This window comes from Gossypium hirsutum, chromosome D05, assembly GCF_007990345.1.
Source record: "Gossypium hirsutum isolate 1008001.06 chromosome D05, Gossypium_hirsutum_v2.1, whole genome shotgun sequence".
Lineage (NCBI taxonomy): Eukaryota > Viridiplantae > Streptophyta > Magnoliopsida > Malvales > Malvaceae > Gossypium > Gossypium hirsutum.
In genome coordinates this window covers 12043308-12067824 of record NC_053441.1, presented here as the reverse complement: position 1 = coordinate 12067824, position 24517 = coordinate 12043308, and the positions used below count along the sequence as shown (strand labels likewise).

Sequence of the window (24517 nt, the reverse complement as noted above, 5' to 3'; positions counted from 1 at the left end):
GTGATGATTGACAATACGAGTTTAGAGTGTTACAAGCTTTTAGGTTTTTTAACTTAAATTTACTTTTTTTTTTCACTTTTTTAATTAAAAATTCAAATGCCTTGTTTTATTTGATTTTGGGTTAAAAATCCCAAGATGTTTTATTTTTAATCTCAATCATTTCTTTATGGTGTCAATCGAGTGCTTATGTGGAATAAAATGAATTAAAAAGTACATAATGTCACATCAAATTCCGTTATTAAGAAAATGAATACGTGATCAAAATGATAAATTATTGTAACAACAGTAATAAATTAAAAAAAATTATTTAGGTGACCAAGTTGAGTGACCTAGGTAGGTTACCATTTAAATAAATAATAAAATTTACAGAAAAAAAGTCATGGTTTACATTAGTGGATTTTTTTTTTGCATGTGTTGTATTTTAAAAATATATACTTCCCTAAAAAGAAAGGCTTTGAAGCCCAGAATATGTTGTGCTGTGGATCATAGGTCCATCAAGCACTCCATATCAAAGGGGGAAAGAACTGCAAAATGCGAATTGAGATAAGTTCTCTTGGATGAAAAGTAGAGCTCTGCCAGAAATAGGACCAAATAAATAAATCATCTCTTTTAATTTGTGAAACCCCAAAGCATCCAATCAAATATTGGAAAAAAAACAAAGAAAAAGAAAATCTATTTGAGGATATATCTAATATCTAATCTAAGCAGAGTGATGAGTGCCTAATTTTCAAGTAATAAATACACTAAAAAGAATAGAAGCAGAGAAAGGAAAAAGAATAAGAGAATATGAGAGAAGGGAATTATCTTTTCTCTATAGAATTTTGGTGCTTGCCATTGTCAACTTAATTTAGCACAAACTTCAGTAAGCAACCAACCTTGGAAAAGCCTTCTGATTAATCTCTCTCATATTCTCTATTTCTATTTTTCTTCCCTTTTCTCAGGTTATGTTCTTAGCGTCTTCATTACTTGAATATTGGGCGGGCATCAGAGTTGGTGCATACATGTAGTAGGCTTTGTGATCAGTTGTGTCTCAGGCACACAAATTTTGTCTAAATACCAATGGTAAAAAAAAGGAGATAAAACTTGAAAATGCACTACCTAATTGCTTTTGCTATGTCTCACAAGTATTGTTCTTGTATCCTGGCTCGGTTTTCTTCCCACCACATCCTCGCATGCATTTCTCCGAACTTTTCTCGGCTGCATCATACATGCAAAGGAATAAAAATGGTTATTATTGTTCCGAGATGATGCTTGAATTAACATTAATGGAATTGTTGGCTAGCTTTATGTCCAAGACAGATGAAAAACAAACTGCATACCTGAAGCGGACACGTCTAAGCTCCCGAGTACCACCTGGAAGTGCTCTAATAGTGATGTAAACCCCTGGTTCATCCTGTTCAACCCATTCGGTTTCCATGTCACTGGCATTACTGATGGAGAGCTCTCCAGACTGATCTGCCTCTCGTGATGAACTAGTTCTAACAGAACCATCTATCGATGATGTCTCAGTCTTGGCTCCATTAATGCTGGAGAGTTTTGGTGTTGAAACAAGAGCAGCTGAGTCGTAGTATTGATGGGATTGCATTGGGTGGTGATCCAGGGAATCTGATGATGAATAGCCCATTCCTGTTGGCCGGATAAAGTTATGAGGGCGTTCTTTGTTCAGGGGTGGAGTCACAGGACTGTCCTTTGCAGATTCAGTTATTGATCCCTGAAAGGGAGAGACAAACACTAATTTTTAAAAACTAAAATACTTACGGACCTGTCATTTTACAAAATGTGAGATGCTGGCAAAAGTCCTCCTTTTAAAGGAGTAAACCCCAAAGTGGGCATTATAGCATAAAAGAACAATATTGATTGAAACCCTGAAAATATTACCTATAGTCAGCTGAAAAATAAAAACCAAGGCAAAAAGGTGACTGATTACATCGTTTTGGACGTTTGGTAAGTAAATACAGCTAACTAGATTTCTTAATTTCGAGCTAATAGTGCAAGTATCCAATAAATCATCCAAAATCATGGTTACGGAGTTTCATAAATCACTTAAAAGTCAACAGAATGAAGCTGAACCCTTGACTAAACAAGAACTAGGATTTAACCAAGAACAACTAAAAAGTTAAAAGGACATGCTGAAGAAACTTACTTTATCTTCAGAGCCAGGGGGAGTTGGAAGTGGAACCGCTTGACGATTAAAGCGTTGTACATTGTATAATTCCATGACCTTGTCATAGTTCTCTGCCCACCACCTCTGAGCTTGCCATTTATTAAACATCTCACGACTGATATTTAACAAGAAACGAAAAAGGAGATGAGCAGTTCAAGCAAAGAACAAGAAACTACAGAAAGGAATTGGTTACTTAACAAAGTTACAGAAATCAAGTGCTTTGATAATTAAACTTGAACCCATTGAAGAGATAGTTGTTTATTCAACAGAACTAGAGAAGCCTAGGGCCACATGATTACTCTTGAATCCGTTAATAAGATAATTAAGAACATCGGTTGCCATTCAAAATGCCATGAAGAAAAAGAAGCTGATTGACGAGCAAAGCCATAGATATTTAACTTCCCAACTGACAATATTAAACCTAAGATGCTCTTTGTGCTATATAGTCTAAAGATGGTTTCTATACAATAATTTATCATAAGTATATATTCCATCAATTTATCGACCTAATCAGCACATAAAAGGTGGGTCTACATCACAATCGAAGAGACTAGATTCACCTACAGTGAACAGTCTACAGCACATGCGAAGAGACATTTATTTACTCCTTTAGGGTTACACTACAGTGAACAGTCTACAGAAAGATCACATAGAACTTGGCCTTAAGTGTCACCTCAACGTCAAATTAACTTAGGCACATAGCAAGATTAAGGCCAACTGCCCAAGGAGTACGAATCATATGCCGATCGACTGCTTTAACCATACGCTCAGCTTGAGCTTATTTTGGTAGGAACAAAGGACTGATTGCCCATGCTATTTCCATAATTCGCCAGAAATGCAAAGAAGCTATAATGCCAACTTGCAAAGTAGCTCAAATCCATAAAGAGAGACCCATATATGGGGCCGCTTCAATGACGCTATACAGATTTTCGCTCATGAAACCTCACATGAAAATTTAGTGTGATAATCACACATAAAATGACAAAGGATAATGTCAAAAGGTCCCAGCTCCAATTACCACCACCACCATACTAACCACATGCAATGACAATCCAACAAATTGAAACCTTCAATACCAAAACCAAGAGCCAAGAATGAATCCAAACTACAAGGGGGCAACTCCAAAACGAAACGAGAACAACACTTCAAAACCTGATATTTGGTATACAAAGAAAAGTTCAACCCACAGAGGACAATGCAATTATGACCTCTATTTCAATACCAAGAATAAAAATCAGGTAATCATATTCAAACAAACGAGAACCTTCACTATCATGTATACCAAAAACATAAATAAAGCACCTGAATCGAATCCGTTTCAGATCATTCCCTCCTTCAGGCAATGAGACAAAAGTGATTAAGACACCAGGCTCCACTTGTGCAACCCATTCCTTAGGCTCATCTTCCTCCATAAACAGTGCCGACCCTGTACGGCCACTAACGGAAACCGGGGTACCTTCACCACTGGAAAGTCCTTTTAGTCTTGATTCCTTCTCTTTGCCCCAACTTCCGGGGGTCGAATTCGAGCTTCCTCTTCTACGGTAAGGGATTTGAAAGCGTGCTGAGTCGGAGGCAGCATCGGAGTCTGCGTAGTTCTTACGGTCATGGTTTGATGAACCTGAACAAGGCTTGCAGCTTTTATAAGCTCCTGATGCTTTCAATGCAATGTCCTTGATCTGGAAATTATATGAAAAGAAAAGTTAACTGTTGCTTAAAGCCTTGCTCTATTGGGAAAAAGAAGGAAAAAAGAACAAACTAGAAAACAGAACAAACTCAGGGTTTCGAAAACAAACTGGAAAAATATTTAAGAACATGGCATTCCGGGGTACCATGTTTGTTTCCTAAGAAAATGGAAAGCAACGCAGCAGAAAAAAACAATTCCCAGCTTATTTTTCCATCAAAAAATAATAAGAAACTTGAACCCCTCAAAGCCATAGGATTCAAAGCATGACTTCAAATATTGCGACTCATGTTTTCCCGCATTTTCTTAGAAAACGAATAGAAGAGGATGTGCAAATTTCTACATGTTTATATTCATATAGCAAGTAATCACAATACCTGAGAAGTGAGGGCCTTGATGGTTTGCCTAGTCCTAGGAGTTTCCAAAGTATCTTCATCCTGATGGCGCCCTATAGATCCATTGTTATTGTGTAACTGCTTTGAACAAGCTATGCACGTTAACATATTCCCTCCTCTTTCTCTTCTTTTCAACCCCTTCCCCCAAACTATAGAAATCCCAGATCAGATTCAACAACAACCAAACTTCATAAACAAATGTACAAGGTAGCCATGTCAACAAGCGAACGATGCTTATGGGTATTTTACTTTGGTAATACCAAGGCTTACTTGGAACGGAATGTGACTTTTCGTAATGCCAAAGAGCCAAAAAGAAAAGCAAAAAGAAAGAGAAGAAGAAGAAGAATCAGAGAGATCCAATGTAGCTGATAGCCAGGAATATAGAAAAAGAAAAACAAGTGACCGTTAATGGAGGAAGAAGAAGGGCATGGTTTTCCTTGGGATGGAAATGAAAGAAAGAGCAAGAGAATGAGAGGTACTCTGTTTCTTTGGCTCTATGCCTCTGCTCCGTGTCTTAAGAAAATATCAAAGAGAAACAAATAATTTGTGTGTCTGCCTTTGGGATTCTTGAGTTTTCCTCTCTCTCTTTTTCCTCTCACTGTACTGCCACTGGATCTTTTCTGAAGATGGCTTCAGATTTGGCCTAATACGGCAAAGCTGTAACCAAATAATATTTGTAGCTCTCTAGTATCTCTAACTTTGGTACTCAATTTTTATTTTCATTTTAGCATGTACTGAATTTATATGGTTTTTCAAATTTATTTATAATCAATGCCCAAGGGTTTATTAATTATTGTTAGCATCTAAATTTATATAAAAAAAAAAACAAGAAATAAATAGGCCAAACGTTTTTATTGGATTCTCCTTAATAAGGAGCATCTAAATCCACAAAAATTAAGCCTGAATAACGTCAAATATTTAAAATTCTAATTTATTAAAATCATCCACGGTACTGTTCACCTGTCAATATTTAATACTTGTGGATCTCGTATCCCAAAAAATAATAATGTTTATATTCAAATAATAAATAAAGAATATAAACAGAACAACAATTACTCTACTAGTGAAAGCCGATTAAAGTTAAAAATGCATGGAAACAGGGGAAGAGCGTTAGCTTAGGCAAGGCGGAGGGGAGGCGGTCGTAGGGTCGTAGCCATGGATTTGTCTTTACGCGGGAGTGGCGCCTCTCTATGAACCGAACAGATGGCTACTCCAACAAGTCGCTGCCGAGACTGGGGTTTTTAAAATAAAGAAAGAAGAAAGCAAAAGGTGAAAGAACTAAAAAGAGAGCCCACCCACCCGCCAGTATTACTGCCTGCAGTTGCAGGTGGGACTAAGGACAGGGTGTGGGGGATAACCCCCCAGAAAAAAAAATTAAAGGTCTATCATTTTGGTTTTGCCCTGCATGAATTACTGAGCATGTGTGAGTGTTTGTGTCAATTTTGTGTGCATGTGTGCGTTAACTTTTATTTATTCTCTTTGAGAAAACTAAAAAAGCCTCTAAAGCTCCTTCTTACGCCCCGACATCTGTCATTCTTGATGTGAAATTTTGAGGTCTTTATTTTCCTTTTTCTTTCTCGGACATTGAATTTGCAAAACTTGATTCTTTTTTTTTTCGAATTTGAATTCGAATTTGAGGATTATAATCGTGACCCAATTCGAAAAGATTGGATTTTTTTAAAAAAAAATTGAATACTTTTTTTATTTTGATAAAAACCTGGAAATTGAAGAACAAAAATGGAAGGATGAGAACAATCACAATAACCAATTCTCCCAGAAATTTTTTAGCACATTGACAACACACAGTTTAAATAAAAATGGAGTTAAAAGCCACCTAAAAGAACAAAACAATAAATAATGTTAAAACAATTATTCAGAAGCCACCTAACCTTTTAAACTTTTTTTTTTTGTGATCGGTGAAGTGGAAGCTCTCTTCAGTTTGCATGTGACCTTAACTATTTAATGTTTTATTATTTTACGTATAATCTATATAGAGAGAGAGAGAGTTAATTAAGAGATTAAGTAGGCTGACCTAAATCATCACATGCATGGTAAATGCCTTACCAAATACAAGAATGTGGTGCATCTTTCTCTCAAGCTATTTGGATGATTATAATTTCCCTTTTAAATGTTTATTTGTTTTACATTCTATTATCATGTAATAAGCTAAAAATTCAGTTTTGGGGTCAAAATAAAGTTTAGAGAAGTCAAAAGTAAAAATTCAGTTTTGGGATTTGTGATATTATTTTACATTCAACATATTTTTATCCTTAATTTGATTAATGAGAAGGAAAGGTGTGATAAAAATGTCATTTTCAAGGCATGGGGTTAAAAGGAGAGTCTTGAATTTTGCAATAATGAGAGGATTGTGGTCCAAGAGAGCCATCAATTTTGGGGGTGAGGGGCACCTCTTCTTTCTTTTTTCCTTCACTTGGTTCTGTACTTAAAAAAAAGAAAGAAAAGATTTTCATTGATGGTAACAGCTGCTTTCTCCCAAACCACTGGTTTCGAATCAATGAAGATGAAGCACAGCCATTGAATATTATTGTCAAGCGGTGAAGCACACCAATTTTTAAGCCACGGGGCCAAACATCACAAGACCTAACACCCGATGCATTCATTTCCAACAATATGTAAACATTGGAGTTTTAAGATTTACCGTTTTCTTTTTGGCTCCTTCACATCATTTTCATTCCACAAACCTTAAATATAAAATTTATTTCTCAACCCATTGATAATTTCAGGTGAAAATGACCAAAACTAAGTTTTAAGCCACCAGACGGAAATTGCTTATCTTATAATACATAATATTATATGGTTTTGATGTGTTAGTATCGTTTTTGAACAAGTGATTCAAGTAATATTAATTTATTTAAAATTGAAAGGGTCCATTAGTAAAGAAATATAAGCAACTATTTTCTCTGATTTTCCAACAATGGCAGACTGGTATTTGTTTCCTCAATGATTTTGGTGCTGACCAATGGTTCCAAATAATATGGGCAATGCTGTCACTTTTGCTGACTGACCACCAAAATATCTGGCCCTTTTAAACATATATGTGCGAAAATGAGTGTTACATTAATGACCTTTGACTTTAACCAAGGAAGGAAAAACAAAATATTTCAGTATAACAAGTCAGAAAATAAAAAATAAAAAAACCTGTTCAACTATTCAATTGGATTAGAGGTGGATTGGGATTAGAGGTGTATTGGATTAGAGGTGTAATAGCTAATCCACTGTTTGGTTGAATGTAATGGAATAGAGGCGTAATAGTAATCTTGTGTTTGGTTGAATGGAATAGAGGTGTAATAGCATAATGAAAAAAACTAAAATGACTAGAATACCCTTAGCATAAATTTGTTTTGGTAAATGATTATTGTTATTGTTATTTAAATTATAATAAGATTATTATTATCAATAATAAATAATTTAATCATATTTAAACATAATTATTATTAAATATATTTTAATTAAAATATAAAATTCTTAATAATTAATATTCTTATATTAATTTACTCAAATCATAATATATGATACTGTAAAATATAAATTAACATAATTATTATTAAATATATTTTAATTAAAATATATAATTTAATAAAATTCTTAATAATTAATATTCTTATATTAATTGACTCAAATCATAATATATGAATTGGACCAAGCAAACATACATTGTATGGCTCAAAAGTAGAAGACAAGAATTTTATTTATTTATTTTTTAATTTGGAAAATAAATTTTTGTTTACTAATTTGACTGTTTTTTAAAAAAAGTAAAATTTATAAACCAAGAAATATATCATTTCTTAAAAATTTTGAAATTCATATCGTAATTTGTTATTATTGTAACTTTCAGAAATAATAAATTGGAAATCTGGTTGACATAACTTTGACTTCTTATAAAGCATTCAAGGATGACTTTTTTTGGGTTTGAGAGATCAAATTATTTGTTTGATTTAAAGAAATGCATTGCCTAAAACATTATATTCAGTGTTGGATTCAATTTTTATTTAATTAAAAAAAAACTTGGGAAATGAGTTTAGCTAGCTTAAGCTATTCCATGGCTGCTTATGAATCTTCTATATGCTAAAGCTTATAGATTTGTACGATGCCATAAACAGCTCATGGTTTTGCTCTTCAGAATTGGAGACAAATGTGTCATTTTTAAACTTTAATTGATTTTTTAAGTTATACATTATAATAAATGGTAAGGCTTCTAGGATTGAATTTCTTTGACTGGACTACCACAAAGATATACATACATTACATGGTACTATTACAAACAGGGTGGGGAGAGAAAGAGGAACCATTACTCTCTTTTTCTTTTTTTTTTGTAGAAATCATTGCCCCACACACCACTAGTAGACAATTCCCATTATCTGATCCCATAAATTGGGCATCAGAATGAACACCCAAACGATGAGGCTCAAAGGAACCAATACTAGAATATGAGTTATTCATTCTATGTTTAACATTCAAGAATTAAGTCAACCTGAATCGGAGCAAAAAGAATTACAGCTTCTCCACAGGAAAACCGATAACAGGACTTATCTCCGATGCCAGTGACTGTAGCTCATTCACTTCTTCGTTGCTTAGTCTCCAGCCAAGGGCACCTACAAATTCCTTAGCTTGTGCAGCATTTTTGGCTCCTGGGATTGGCACAACATTCTCCTGTGCTATTAACCAGTTGAGCACCACCTGTAGTAAAAAAAGCTCATTTCATAAAAGATCTCAGCACATTTTAAAATACCCCATCGAGTAGTTGCAACTCGAGATGAAAAAGTATGAGAATAAAATAGCCTGTTTCCACCTATTTGTGACAACTTCCAGATGTGTATCTAAAAGTTACAGGGGAGATGATACATAGATACCAAATTAGGATAATGCCATCAAAGAGGACTTAAAGCACTTGCGAAGCTTTGTGGTTTTTTCTCATCTCATTGTGATCTTAGTGCATGATTGCATATGTTGTTTGGTCGAGGAATGGGTCATGGAAATCAAATATACTTTAAAGAAGACAACTTCTGTACCAATTATTTCACCAACTTGAGCCAAGATTTTCCCAGCTGGTGTAGGCCATGATTATGAGGTTGTTGTAGACGGACTAGTGTCCATGGTTGTAATTAAGCTGAGTCACATATTGTGCAATGAAAAGAAAACGCCATCCAAGCCTAATGCCTAAAGATGTTGGGTGTCCAATGGGCAGCACATGAAATATCGAGTTTCTAATGCACTTGTCTTTTTGCTAAGTGCTATTAATATGACCATAATATTGAAGCAACAGATCTATCAACAGATTTAAGCATATATATATATATACAAGCAAAAGAACAAGAACAAACCTGTGTTGGAGTTTTCCCATAGTTCCCTCCTATTTCCTTAATTCTGATAAGGAGAGGTCGGAGCTGTATATTTAAAAAGACCTTAGCAATCAAGTCTGAAATTAAAATTGGGATACGAAATACTCAAGAGACATACCTTAGTTAAAAACTCCGGAGTGTAAATCCGGCCTCTAGGTCCAGATGGCGGATTTTCTGGTTTATATTTCCCGATAAGGGCACCTGAAACAAAGATATGGCACCCTACTTGTGTTAAAAAGAATATATATGCCAGACTCAGTTTATGCATTTGACATTAGTTCTTGTTTCCAAACTCTGATTATTTGACTTTGTGTACTACATTCCACCTTCGGTGAGATTTTAAAGTAACACCGTTGTCCTCAATGAAATTCAAGACACATACCTTCCCAGTAGAGTTTCAGAATTTTCAGCACCTAAGGCGAGCTGTGAAAAAGGAATCATCAACGATATTCTTCCATAAATAAAGTAAATAAATTGATTTATAGATGATCTCGTGTTTTACCGGAGAGCCATAAACTTCAGCTGTATCGAAAAACGTAATTCCGCAATCAAGACTTCCATTGAAAGCAGCCTTAGCAGCCTTCAATTTCTGATCTGCTTCCACAGCAAGTACAAATCAATCAGATATGCAGAAAGCATAAGCAACAAATGCAGACCAAGAGCTCCACATAGAACATTCTCAACACATCACTTTGTGGCAGTTGTACAAATCAAATCTAACACTAAACCTAGTAATTGGAAGAAAACAATAAATCAATAGTTCTAATCCAAGAACCTGCCAGTATACAAGGGATACAAATATATAAACTTAATTAGAGAGAAAAAAAGAGTAAAATAATCCAAAATCTAGATATCAAACAACCTTTTAACTTTTGAACCATACAAACACGTTACACAAGCAAGAAAACGCTGAATTACATTAAAATATTGGGGGGAAGAGAAGAAGAAAAAACCCATTATTCTGTTATTTTCATTTTATGAAATTACTTACACAAAACACCATAAAAATAAGCAAAAAATCAAAGAAAAATGAGCTGAAAAATGTAAAAGTTTACCATCCCATTGAAAGTTGTTCCAGTAACTGGTGTCACCCCAAGACCATGCTCCGATTCCGAGCCTTGTCACTTTGAGCTCCGATCCTCCTAACTTCAATTTGTCTTCTGTATCTGTTTTGAGAGCAGCGGTAGTGGCAAAATCCTCGGAAGCAACCGCTCTTATTCGGTTGGGTTTCTTGCAACTCAAAACTGAGAAACAGGCACTGCTGACATTCATGGCCATTGATGATATTCCTTTGGAACTCAAGGGCAAATTCTGTACAAGCAATTCCTAACACAAATAAGATTTTATTTTACTTTTCAAAACAAAATATAATTATTTATTTTTGCTGAAGAATTTTTATATCCAGTGGAAAGTAAAGTATCCACAGAAAAATTTCAAGACACGTACGTAGTTTAGCAAGCATCCGCAGGAATGTTAAATACAGATAGCCATTAAAACTCAGTACAGAGAGAAGAAGAGAGTTAGAACAATTACAAGATAATTGAGAGCAAAAGAGAGTTAGAAACCTTTACCTTTCAGTAGCAGTAACACCAATTGAGAGCAATGGAAGGAGTGACACAGAGAAAAAGAAAAGAAAAAGGTCGACTGGTTGGCAAATTGAAAGAGTGACTGGTTGTAAAGAAAAAGAAAAGAAAAGGTTGAGAGACAGAGGAAGAGGCGAAGGAATGGGGAAGCCAATCGGGAGGCGAAGGTAGAACGAAGGTAGAACGAAGGAAGAGGCGACGGAATGGGGAAGCCAATTGGGAGGGTAAAACAGGGAGGGTAAACGATGCAGCACCTAATCTGAGCAGAAGGGCTGTATTACAAATCGGTGGTTTTCACCGATTAGATCTGTATTGTATTACACGCGTATTAGAAACACGTTCAACCAAACGATGGAATAAAGATGTATTAGGTGGGGCCCACCGATTAGGGGTGTATTGGCATAGCCAATACACCCAACCAAACATAGTGTTAGAGTTGTCGAAAATGAAAAGCTATTTTCCTTTTTGTCCTTTTCCGTTGTTCATATTTATAAAATGCTGGTTTCCCTACTAGAATTTCTTGACCCATTTTCTGAACTTGAATATATATAATTAAACTCTTCAATTGAGCTCGGATTTGGGTAAAAAGATTTCAACCTTATCCACAACATCTAAAAGAACAAAACATAAGTTATCCAGGCAAAGACACGAGTTGTCTTTAGAATCATGTGCAGTGCCAACGATCAAAGTGGAAAAACCCATGATAACCATGAGAATAAGAAAAAAGCTCTATCATGGCCATGTTTTTCTTTTTGGAGACAATCCCTTTAACCATCATTCTATTTCTTTTTCCTCCCCAAAGTTGAAAAGCTCATCAATTGTTACTTAACAATGGAGGTTTCAATGACCAAATTAATTTATATGACATAGTTTGGTTAGGTTTAGGTTAGCCATGCTGTCTTTCCAACTAAGCCCTGCAATGGCTTTTCACCTTTCTGTCTGCTATTGCGGTCCAAAGTTTTTTTTTTGTTTTTTCTTTTAAGTACTCTTAGTCGATATTTATATATAATGTTTACTATAATTAATGCATGGTGGAACACTTGTAAAGCAAAGCAGTAAAGCCGATAAGATCACTGCTTGCTGATCTGCATGGATTCTTTTTTACTTTGGCAAATAATGCAGATGATTGAAAAAAGTTGCACAATTCCTAGTTTTCTTCTTTAAACAAGGATTTGTACTTTCCGCTTCTTTTTCTTCATAAAGAACAATTTTGCCTTAGAGTTGAGGATTTTGTTTGTATTTGTTGCCAAGTATTCTCACAACAACAATTAGAATTTATTCTATTAATTAACAAAGAAAAGTAATGATGTTGGTATAAACTATAGCAAGTGGGTTTGTTTTAATTTGAATTCTGTCCTAAAAACTTAATTATAATTAAGTTGGAAGAGCAAACATCGGTTGCATAATGGTTTAAATAATTCATCTAAATAAATGAACCTTGAAGTTGATTGGTTTTAAGTTTAAACCATTTTCACTATAGGCATGCTAGAGGGTGCAGAAGATAATTTAATTCTGAAAGATTGTTCTCCTTTACCATTTGCATGTGCTTTCACATGCTCCAAAACTGTAAATCTTTTTGTTTAGTCTTCAACAACGTTTCAAATCCCTTTTACTCTCAACCACAACACTACTGCAGAGGGGAGACTGAAACAAAAATAAAAATTTTAAAGGGTGGAAAGTTTAATATTTTGCATTAAAAATGATTTCAATTTAATTTTTCCATAAAAAGTTAAAAATAAACTATTTATGGTAAGCTATAAATTAAACTGTTAAATCTATAATTATACCATTCAATCAAAGGCTTATTTTGGATGGGCAATGAGATCAAAAGCAATGGTTGCATGAAATTAGTTATTGTAGTGGTGATAGATGTATTTGGATTCAATCACACAATCGTGTTGACAATGTGAATTATAATGAAAAGACAAATTGGCCATTAAGGACATTTGATTCAATCTTGTATATAATAATTTTTTTAGATTACTTAATATTTACAAAATTAATAAATGATTAAAAATTATTACAATTACATTTATTTTTAATAATAATTTTATTAACAAATAATTAAAATGAATTAAAGAATGAGAAATTTTCAATTATTTATTTTATTTAATATTTCAAAATTAATTATGTATTTAATTATAATTGTTCAATTTATTATTACTACATTTTATATCTTATGTTTATAGTTATCTATTTGTAATTATGGAGCAGTGGAAATTTTGAGGTCTCCTTCCATTGTATCGGAATTTGGTCTTCCAAAAAGAATTTTAGCAGCAATTGCATAGAAATCAATAAAAAACGCATTGAGGTAATGATAAACGGGAATCCAAAGCAACCCTAACACCCATACTTAACCATGACTACACTCTTAAATATAGGTCACATAAATGCCAAGTACAAAATTTCATCAGCATCTGTTGAGTTTATTTATTAATGCAAAACACGTGAGTTGGATTCAATGAAAAAACACTCAACTATTTATTTTCATTGGGTACATCCTGAATTTCAGGATCAAGTTTTTGTTTCTGGTTCAAAAACATTTTCAGATAAATGGGATAGATTATTTGTCAATTTAGTCGCTGTTGTAACGATAAATTATTTATGCTTTTTAATACTTTTATTGACATTAAAGTTTTGTTTGATTATTTTCATTTTCTTTTCTCGTTTTAAAAAATAATAATTTATTTTTTAAAAATTAAAAAATATATTTAATAAACAGGAATAAAAATTCGTTTTCAATAGTGAAAACATGCTTGGTAACTCTTTTCCTATAATAGAAACGTAAAAAATATTCTTTTATATATTTATACGGATTCGATTTAATATTTGAAAATTTGTTAAAAAGATATTTTGACATTTATATGATCTGAACCAGGGCTAATCCATTTATTTTCATCATTTTTCACTTTTAGAAAATATTTTTAATTATTTTAATATTTTTCATTTTCTTAAGAAAACCATTCCTACTTTTTTGAAACCAAACGTCCTTTCCTTTTAATAAAAAAAGATTACGTTGATGAGTTTTGGGTTTCAAAGCATTTGGGCTCAAATTTTGTTTCAAACTAAAAATGTTGGGCCTTTATATGTGATTCCTTAGTTATCCCCTTTCCCGTATAAAATCTTTTCAATTCAATATTTCGATATTTTTTTTTAAGATCCGATTATTAGTCCAATTTAAAACCCTTTCAGAAAGAAATATTAATTTTGAAAAATGATATCTCAATATTCAGTAGTCAATGCTCTGATGGGTGTATCTATCAACTGCCTGGGTTTGAGTTTGTTTGTATGTAGCTGTGAACCAATGCGGAGGCAGCAGCAGCTGCTGCTCATAGGTTTGCCTTGTTCATGATATTGTAGAAATTGCAGTGATCTGAATGGAAAGTTTGGTTCAGTTTATGCTTCAGAGAATTGGAGTCGCATATATCATCATTTTCTTCAACGCTGTCTCTCTTCTGTCGGAATTTGGTCTGTTTGTTTGGAGTTGAGAGAAATAATCTTTTTTGGGTGTATAAAATTAAACATGGGCAGTGAAATTTGTTTAAAAATAGATTAACAATGTTTGGATTATATGTTGTCTTCATTTTCCAATCCAAGAATCAATATTGGTAATTTCATTTCCTGGTATGTATATTAATATAGGGCCAGCAGTTCGATTAATTTAAGAATGAATGTCAACATTGAGAGCGTGGGCAAGCTCAGCATGACCTCCTCACTTTTATCCTATATGCTATTTATTATTACTTTCTTCTGTTTTACTGACAAATTGAATCTTAAACTCTATATTCAATTTTTTAGATGGGCATCCAAAGTTGTTATCAAAGCATATTATATTAAGTATTATTTTTGAAAATAAATGAAACACGATTGAGGTTTAATTTAGAGAGAAATTTTTTTTCCAAGTACAGATATATATTAATGGTGTTATAAAGAAATTGTCCCACTCATTATGTGAGTTTTATATGCCTTTTCGAAGATCTTCAATTTTAGTTTAAGAGATCTTATCGATGGATAATAATTTATTTAATAAAATTGTTTGATTTTATTGTTTACTTCTACTGAAAATAAAATTCTTTCTGTTGAATTTGAAAATCATATATATATAAAATTTACATTTTAAAATTATGAATAATTTGCTGTCTATAAGAAGGAAAAACAGAACTCCAATTAATCAAAACCCAGAAAGAGAACACGCGCTACCCAAGCGCGTGAAATTAAGTGCAAATGAATTTTTGGGTCGGCTGCGGAGTGTTTCTCAAACAAGAATTGATTGCAAAAAACATGAACACAACACGACAAAAGAAAAAAGGAAAAAGAAAAAGCTCAACACGATACTATATTAACAAATATGCTACAATTCTCTGTCTTTTTTATAACTTTAAATTTTAATTTTTGAAAGATTTAGTCTTTTTTATTTTTAAATTTTTTAAAATTTTTTATGAATATAATTAATGTGTCAGAAACAACTTAAATTTTTTAAAAGGTTGTAAACTCTAAATTTGTTCCTACATAAATTTACTGTATATTTCAACCAAAATAATAATATGGAAAAACAAAAATACTGAGTTTTTTCTTTTCTTTTTGAAGTAGAACCACCACAGTTATGATGAGGATGGTTGTGAAGACTGAAGAGGTCACGGTGGTGAGCCACTGAGGCTGAGCTGAAAAGACAAAAAAAAATTATCAAAAAGAGGATATGTATTAGTAATCAATATTATCCAAACACAAATTAATTTCCTTAAAAAGGGTCTCAATGAAAAGGGTCGGGGTTCTTCTGAGAAACCCAGAAAGAGAGAGAGAGAGAGAGAGAGAGAGAGAGGTTTTTATATTTTGCTATACATGCACAAATCCAACCTCAAATGTTAGAAGAACAATCCCCATTTGTTTCATCAAATTCCAGAGGTGTTTCTTTTTTCCTCCCCCCTTCCTTTATTTTTCTGGGCTTCTTTTACTCTTCTGTTTTATCTAACTATGTTTTTTTTTTGTCCTTCTGTTTACTATGAAATTGATTGGTTTTAGTCTGATAAGAAAGGTTTTGTTGCGTCTATAATGTTCTAGGCTCTGTATGTGCTTGGATTTGGAGGCTGTGACGATGGGTTGGAATTTTCATGCTTAGCTGATTAATGGATTTGTTTTCTGTTTTTGATTCAACATTCATCTCTTTCTTTGAATTTTTTTGGTTTCGGGTTTTGCATGCATTTTAAAACCTCTGACTTCAAGCTTATATAGAATTTGCTTCGAGTAAGAATCCATTCAAGTGCTCTCTTTTTCCCCTAATTGGGTCATCCTTCTTTTATATATCTGTCTTGGGGATAAATGGTTGATATATTTGGTGTTTATGTTATTACTTATTAGGTCATAACATAGAGGAAATGCTTATGGTTTGAAAGTTGCTGCATTTTGATAAGAGAAAAGGAATGGCTTCTTCAATCGGTTTTATTATAATTTTTCCTATATAGTTTCTGTTCAGAATGAGGCATTGTTACCACCTCAATATGGAATTTCATTGACCATTTGTAGGCTAATTAATATATGAATTCAATGGCAAGAGTAAAATGTAAATTCAGAATTCAGATGATGAACTGCAATGGTGTGTATATGGATTTCATGACAGTTCTGCTATCTATTTATATGATAGTTCAATCATTGAAAATAAGTTTCTCTTGTATATTTTTTAGATTGCTCAGTGAACCTGTATGAAGAGACTCATATTCAACTTCACCAGTGTACCATCAAGTTGTTTCTATATTTGTTCCTTCTTATAAGTAGGAGTCTAAAAATCAGTTTAACAAATTTTCTGATGCCTGGTCGAAGAAGCATTTGCGGTTATTTGTTTTTATCTTTTCTGATTTAAATATCTAGAACTGAGAGTGTGTGGCTCGTTGCTAGGTCATTGATGCATGAGCTTGCTAAACATAGTCATGAAGGCTTCCTTTTAACATTTAAAGATCCTCCATACTTGTTTTATTAAGTCGAGAAATTGAGGGTAGTTTAGCGCAATGCAAACTTGCATAAAAAGGATTCTGTGGTGAATGCTTATTCGATGTGCACGTATGTTGTCGGCTGCTCATCTTTGGGCAACTCAACTGAATCTCAGGTCCAGCAATCTTCCATATCTGAAAGCTTAACCCTGAAGATGGGTGTTCTGCCTCAACACTTTCATAACAACGAGCAACTAAGTTTCCAATTTCAGGACCAGGACTCATCATCAACTCAATCAACTGGTCAATCTTACCCTGAAGTGGCTAGTGCCAAAGACCGCAATCTCTATGGGCAAACTTTAACTTCGGCATCATCAGGTCTTCATATTTGTCGAGTACTCCTTCTTTTGCTGATCTCTAAGTTTGATGTTGCATAAATAACAATAAGGGGACTTCAGATTTCTACCAGGCTGTAGATGTTAATACGTTGCCATAGCTGTGATAGTGCTTCCCTTAACATAATATTACCTTTCTTTTGTGGTTAAATTGATGTGATTTTTTTCTTCTCTTGTCACCTGGACAAGGGTATATCTAATTAGCTGTTCTTGCCCCTCCTCAGGAGGTAACGGAACTCATGGGAAGCTTGTAGGAAATCATGCTAAATTAGCCTATGTAACGGGAACTCAGGACCATGTCTTTCCTCCTTCACAAGGTTATAGAAAACCAATCGTAAGTTATTATTTATGTGGTTTGCCTGCTATTTAGGTGCATCGTGTTTTATATATCACATTCATATGTCTGTTTTTCTACTGCAGGTTCACATTCCACACCATTATGCCAACCCATACTTTGGCAGTGTAGCGGCTACTGCTTATGGATCACAAGCTATGGTAAGAGTTCTGTCATGTTGTATCCGGTTCTGTTGCACCACATTGAAGTTTGTTCAACTGTAAGCACTCCAGTATGCATATTATCGGTTCATAGAAACGAGGATGGTTGCTTTTAAAACCCTGTTTCATTACCTTTTGTTACTATGACCTAAATGTAATCTCCTCTTCGAGGAATCTCATAAAGAAAAGGGAGTTGAAGGAACCTAGACTTTTAAAACCATTTTAAAGTATCTAGTCCTTAATTACTCTAAATGTAACCTTGATGCTATGGAAAGTTAATATGAAAGCAAAGGTCAGAGGATGTTGATTTTGATAAACTATATAGATGCTATAGACCATTATTTTAATCCACTAGCACCTTCCTGGGGTCATAAAGATTCCATTAGCCGGCCTGGATTACGAATTACAGTTCTAATTCTTTAATGTTCATCAAGCACATCAGCGGACTATTCTGCTGCATATTAATTTCTGTCATTCTATTTCACTTTGCATCTTACTTTACTCTCATTATTCTTCCCTTTTCTTATCAAATTGATTCTTTATGAGAAAAGCCTTCTTTCATGATCTTATTGTAGGAAGTGGTTTTACTATATAAAGTATGGAAGTGGCAAAAGCAGTGCATTAAGTGATATTTCTTCTTGTCAACTGTCTTTTAAGTAACCGAAAAAGAAAAAAAAAATAGTCGAGGTTACTAGATCTTATTGTTTAAATTTTATTCTCTGTTTTCTGACTTGTTGATTCTGCATTGAAGTGCTTTAGGCATAGATTCTGATTTTTGTGTTTGCTAAATCGTATGACCCAGAACTCTATTTAAGTCTCGCTCTTTGGTATGCATGACCATACGAAAATGTTTTTTCTTTGTTATTCATTTGTGAGATATTTGCTGTTGCATTGCCAGCAGATTCATCATGCTCATATGATGGCTATGCTTCCTGCTCGAGTTCCGCTGCCACTGGATCTTAAAGAAGGTGAACCGATTTATGTTAATGCAAAGCAGTATCATGCTATTCTCCGGCGAAGACAATATCGTGCAAAGCTCGAGGCACAGAACAAACTCATAAAAGTTCGAAAGGTATGTGCACGAGAACTGTAACGTGGCCTTACGATGGTATTCTATTCTCTAAGAAGTTATTTTATAAATATGTTTTGCAGCCGTATATGCATGAGTCTCGACATCTTCATGCGATAAAACGAGCTAGAGGAAGTGGTGGGCAATTTCTCAACACAAAGAAACTCCAATCCAAAAGCACTCCGACAAGCCACGGACCGGACATGTCCAGGTCTCCTCAGCTGCATTTGTCTGCAAACATCTCTGTAACAGATGTTCATCAGCCAGAAAATTTCAAAGATTCTGGTTCAGCTAACTCTTGCTCTGATGTCACAAGTGCCTCCAACAGTGATGAAATATTTCAGCAGCCAGATTTCAGGTTCTATAGCTATCCTTCCGGTCATACTGGTGAAGCCATGCCGGGTCATGCTGGTCATATCCTGCTCTCTTCCGATAGTCGAGCGAACTGATTCTTGTCCACGCAGTCTGTATTCGATGATGCTGCAATGAAAATACGGCTGCTCTGTTCCTCTGGGAAGTCATCCTTGGCTCTGTTTAATTATATTTGGACTGTCATCACAGATTGTTACAAAACCACCAACAATATTGGTCAAAATTATTAACTGCATGCCTTGCCGTACATTTGAGCTTGAATTCAATATGTCAACTCTCAATATACCTTATATATATATATAGCTTAAATTTGCAGAAGTTAAATTAATGGACTAAAATTTCTAGTTAATAACAGCTTGAACACAATACGTAAACAGGGATTATCAGTTTATTTACCAATTATGATGCGGCAAAAAGCCTAAGAGAAAAAGGCTGATTTAGAAGCGATGATTGTTTGGATTAATGCTGGTATTTGAACACCTTCAACTTCAATTCAGCCATTAAAGTAGTATGGGTTCCAAGAACACAGCAAACCCTTCTCTCAAATATAGTTAACCCGATCAACAAACCCAGATCCAAATCCGCTTTCTAACTCAAAGCAAGCCTATCGAAAAATCCCTCGTCTATCATCCTCCTCCTCTACGGCCAGCAACAGCAAAACCAAACAAACTAATAAAATATAAACCTGCATGTAAAAGAAAACGGTGCTCCCATTTTGACTAATGTCGAAAGGAAGGAAATGCAAATGGAAGGAGGAGGAGCCACGGCGGATGATGTTTTCAGGGATTTCAAAGGACAGAGCTAATCCTAGCTACAGTAAAGGGTTTGGCCAGAATTTTGGTCAAGTACTCAACAAATACATGGCCATGGTGGGGTTAAATGTTAATTCAACAACCAAGTCAAGCTTTAAAAGCAAGGTCTCCTTTTCCAGTAAAGTCAATCAGGTAGTGGATAAGAATTACTTTAAAGGATTAAATTAATAATTATTGATTACCGGCAGTTAAGTTGAAACTCAAATAGGATTGCAACAGAAAGGGATATAGCGGGCCTACTACTAATTAATTCTTTTTTCTGGATTAGCTATTATGAACATGATGATTCAGATCCATAAAATTTTTTTATGACTTTTATCAAAATTGTATTCATTAAAAATATTTAAACAAATACTCCAAAATTCCTGATTTCCATATCCATCCAAAATCTGAGTTAGGTATTGAGGTAGACCCACCACGAGAAAGTTGCTCTTTTATGCTGCTTAATAATTATAAACAAAAAGACTACAATAAATAAAACAAATTCATGCTTCTGCAAAATTTCAGTACCATATTCCATCAAAAACCCTATATTCTACATCTACCTCCCCATTTTTCTATCAAATGAATCTTGAGAGATTTATCAGAAATTGATTACAAATGAAAAAAAAGTGAAGCACATAAAGATGACCCACGAATTCTATAAATGAAAACGCATTCATTAATTAGATGTTAATCCATGATTAAATATAGTGGGAAGAAACAAAGAGATTTATATTCATATTCACATAAAAACCTGCACCATATTTACATTCATCAGCAGGCTAACTTAAAAAAGAAAAAGCATTAGAAGCATGATTTAGACAAACATCAAAGAACCCAAAATAAACGGAAAAAAAAGAAACCTCTGTTTTCACTAATTTTCTTTTCATCTTGATGTAATTACACCAAGCTCTCTTGGTTCTTAGCTGAGAGCCGTTTGAGGAACTCATAAGTAGTGATCATTGTTGTTGCAGACATGGATATGGACGCCCACCTCGGCCCCAACCCTCTGTAACAAGCCAACCACCCACCTTCTTTGATCAAATTCCGAACAGTTTGCCCAATCGTTGGTCCACGCCTCCCATTCTCTTCCCCATCCAAAACTTGCAGCCTGGTCTTAATCGTATCCAGTGGCATTGTAATCAAAGCTGAAACCCCTCCAGCCATGGCTGCACTCACTCCCTGAACCGCCATTACCGTCTTCGAATCTGGCCTAATCGTATTATTATTGTTACTACTACTGCTACTATTCCCATTGTCATTGCTCTCATCGTCTTTCTTCCGAAAGTAGCATGCAATGCCTCCCCAAACGAGCCTCTGAGCAACCGAATAAGATGCCCACCACACTGCATTCGATGGAGCATAGGTTAAAATCGATATCCCAAAGCCTCTATACAGCCCCTTCGGGCCATCCGTTTTAACTATTTTCCTAAACGCATCGATCCCATTTACATATCTACAAGGTGAACTACAACTCGGGTGGGTTCCTTGAACCATTAACCTCTGGCTAACCACATCGACCGGCGTCCAAACAAGCTGTGCAGCCATTGCAGCACTTAATCCAGCTACCGCATTAGCAATTGCGGACGCCGTTGGTTCGGGAATCCCAAAGTTAACCGTGGCACTCCCCACATTGCTTTTGGTAACCTCGAGAGCTGCCATGTAAAGAGCTCGAGCCGGGATTGTTCCCATTAAAGAAGTACCGAATCCGCGGTACAAAGCCCTGAAACCTTCGTGTTTAACAATGGAAAAGGCTGTACGGATACCCGAAATTTGAGCTTGAGCAACTTGTTGCCTTGTTTTAACCAAAACTACGGGGTAAAGGGTAGCTGAAACACCAGAAAATAGAGCTGCGCCTAAGAAGAAAAACTTGGATTTATCAAGCATTTCCCAATCTATATCGGCCGGGATATGAATCTCTTGCGCCGATTCTTCCTCGGCCGCCCTTATATTCATCTTTCCCAGTTTTGAAGATCGAACCCCAAACCACCAAAACTCCCAAAAACCAAAAAATAAAAATAAAAATCAAAGCTAATATCTACTTTTATATATCACCCAACAAAAAGTTCAAAAAAAAAAACCCAACAATTTGACAACAAACTTGTACACATTCACCCCCCCTAAAAAGAAGCCAACACCACCGTCAGAGTCAATAGTCACCGTCCGGGTGAGATTAAAAGCAAAGTAAAAGCAATAATGGAGGGATTTTTTTTCCTTTTGCGCAACCAGATTTTGGATCGAAAGTGAATCACAGCAAACGGATCTACCATTTCTTTGGGTACACAAAAGAAAAAAGAAAATAGCGATCGATCAAAGCATAATTATTTCGCTTACCGGAGACTCAAACATTGTAATCCCCGGCGACGGAACTTTTTACCTGTAAAAGAGAGATTCTCGATATTGCGGGAGAGATTCAGAGAAGAAGATAAAGAGACGAGGGTGACCGGAGATTAGAGGTAGAAAAATGAGGAGGAAAGAGAATAAGACGAACAGTTAAAGAAGGGGGAACAGACAAGTGTCGGTTATGGATTAGGTATTTTTTAATTTTTATGTTTTTTTAGTTATCCAAAAGGTTTTGATTGTCTGCGATTGTGATTGTATGAATCAGATTCTGAGCGTTTGGATGGGTGGTAGCGTTGGGATTTTGACGGTTTCGATTAAATAGAGGTTTTAGTTATATAAGCTGTGTTGCAGACAATTTAAGCCTGTTCGGTTTGTTTTACGAAGGGAGACAATGTAAGATGATGTGTAATCCATATCCATTGGAGCTGATGAGTTATGGTTTGATGCATGCATTCTCACCAAAACTTGATAACCTTTACCAATCGGGGAAATTAGTCAAATATGCTGATTTCAAATAAAAATTAGGAGAATAGGTTATTTTACTTTGGCTTAGTCATAACTTTGGTTACTAAGCTTTGCATGTTTTATTAAAATGATCCTAATTATTTTTTTGAGTTTTTTTGGCAATCAACTTTTATTTTTTGTTCAATTTATTTTTTAACAAATTAAACAAATAAATTTAAGGTTTCAATCTTTCTTTTATTTCAAAAGGTTTCACTATTTCATATGTTTGTTTATTGATACTTTTTCCACTGAGTTAAATATTTTAGATAATTATATTTATTTTTTAAAATTAAGAATTATTTTTTAATTTAATGTATTATTTATTTATTTTATTATTTTTCATATGTAATTATCTTATTAGGCTACATAAGTAATAAATTTTATATCATCCCTATTTACTTTTTTAATGGTACTTTTATTAAATCTATTAAAAAAACAGATTGAAAAAAGAACAAAGGTTGATGGCCAGAAAAAGCTCAAAAATACAATCAGAGCTATTTTGACAAAAATGTAAATATTAGTGATCAAATTTATCATTAAACCTCTTACTTTTTAAATTTAAGGAATAAGTCGACTTTGCGTGGGGTGGTTGCCACATAGGCAAAAGTGTTTCTTGCTTCTTCTTTTTAAAATTAAATTAAAAAAATAAATATGAATAGTTAGATCCCAATGATTAGAAAATCTGAACCGTGAAAAGAAATCAAAAACATTCCAACAGCTCCTAAACCCTAACTTCATATAAACTCCTCCACTTTTCTCTCAATTTCTTCTTCTCTTAATTTGCTATCCTAACATTTAGTAATTTCTTGATTTTGTTTGATTTTTATCGTTTCAAAGATTTTAAGTAAATTAAGGTAATTTATTATTTTATTTTGTTTATTTTAATGGGTTTAACAATATTTTTATATTAAATAAATTATTAATTTAGTGGTAATTTAATAATATTATATTTTTATTTCATTGTCTAAATTAATTAATCTTATTTAATTTGATAAAGGTTACCGATTTTAAAAATATCAACGTCTCTAATTCGTTTGGGTCACAAATACATATCCAACATCTAATTACAAATGGTAAGAAAATAATCATCATATTTTTTTTTATTTTTAACTAATATCATTATTAAATTGTTAATATTATTATATTTTTTATATTTATATAATCAAGACGAATATCGAATTATTGAAACATATATGCACAATTTAAGTACGAGAGCACCACATGTTATTGAACAGTAATTGAAAGAGGCGAGATTCTTATACGTGTCTTGTATGCTTCACGGGACTAAATTGGAGCCCACAGTTATTAGTGTTGCTGGAGAGATGGAGACTCAAAATATACACATTTCATCTTCTGTGCGGTGAGTGTATGATTACACTCAAAGATGTGGCATTACAACTTGATATACCAATTGATGAGGTAATCGTTACGAGGGTAGTGC

At 34.1% G+C, this 24517-nt stretch overlaps 3 protein-coding genes and 1 pseudogene across 8 annotated transcripts; 1 reads left to right on the top strand and 3 right to left on the bottom strand.

Moving 5' to 3' along the window:
- Window positions 1-592: 592 nt before the first annotated feature.
- LOC107906076 (protein Brevis radix-like 2) lies at window positions 593-5911 on the bottom strand. Its single transcript, XM_016832937.2, has 5 exons — window positions 4223-5911; window positions 3467-3840; window positions 2144-2279; window positions 1320-1711; window positions 593-1197 (listed from the first exon to the last, which is right to left on the bottom strand). The coding sequence occupies exons 1-5, from the start codon at window positions 4346-4348 to the stop codon at window positions 1119-1121; spliced, it is 1107 nt and encodes a 368-aa protein (XP_016688426.2). The 5' UTR covers window positions 4349-5911; the 3' UTR covers window positions 593-1118.
- A 2530-nt stretch (window positions 5912-8441) lies between these two features.
- Window positions 8442-11496, bottom strand: LOC107902715 (uncharacterized oxidoreductase At1g06690, chloroplastic-like; annotated as a pseudogene).
- Window positions 11497-15560: 4064 nt separating this feature from the next.
- On the top strand, window positions 15561-19696 carry LOC107906078 (nuclear transcription factor Y subunit A-3). 6 transcript variants are annotated; one of them, XM_041093774.1, is made up of 6 exons: window positions 15561-16085; window positions 17073-17482; window positions 17724-17833; window positions 17920-17994; window positions 18893-19066; window positions 19147-19696. In XM_041093774.1, the coding sequence occupies exons 2-6, from the start codon at window positions 17227-17229 to the stop codon at window positions 19510-19512; spliced, it is 981 nt and encodes a 326-aa protein (XP_040949708.1). In that variant the 5' UTR covers window positions 15561-16085; window positions 17073-17226; the 3' UTR covers window positions 19513-19696. The 6 variants fall into 6 exon arrangements, with proteins under 6 accessions (XP_040949708.1, XP_040949710.1, XP_040949709.1 ...); XM_041093776.1 differs by having other exon boundaries at window positions 15638-16085; window positions 16862-17482; XM_041093775.1 differs by having other exon boundaries at window positions 15638-16085; window positions 16242-17482.
- A 1241-nt stretch (window positions 19697-20937) lies between these two features.
- LOC121217716 (solute carrier family 25 member 44) lies at window positions 20938-23045 on the bottom strand. The gene has a single exon (XM_041093773.1). It carries the CDS (start codon window positions 22183-22185, stop codon window positions 21130-21132), a length of 1056 nt encoding a protein of 351 aa, XP_040949707.1. The 5' UTR covers window positions 22186-23045; the 3' UTR covers window positions 20938-21129.
- Between the last annotated feature and the right edge of the window lie 1472 nt (window positions 23046-24517).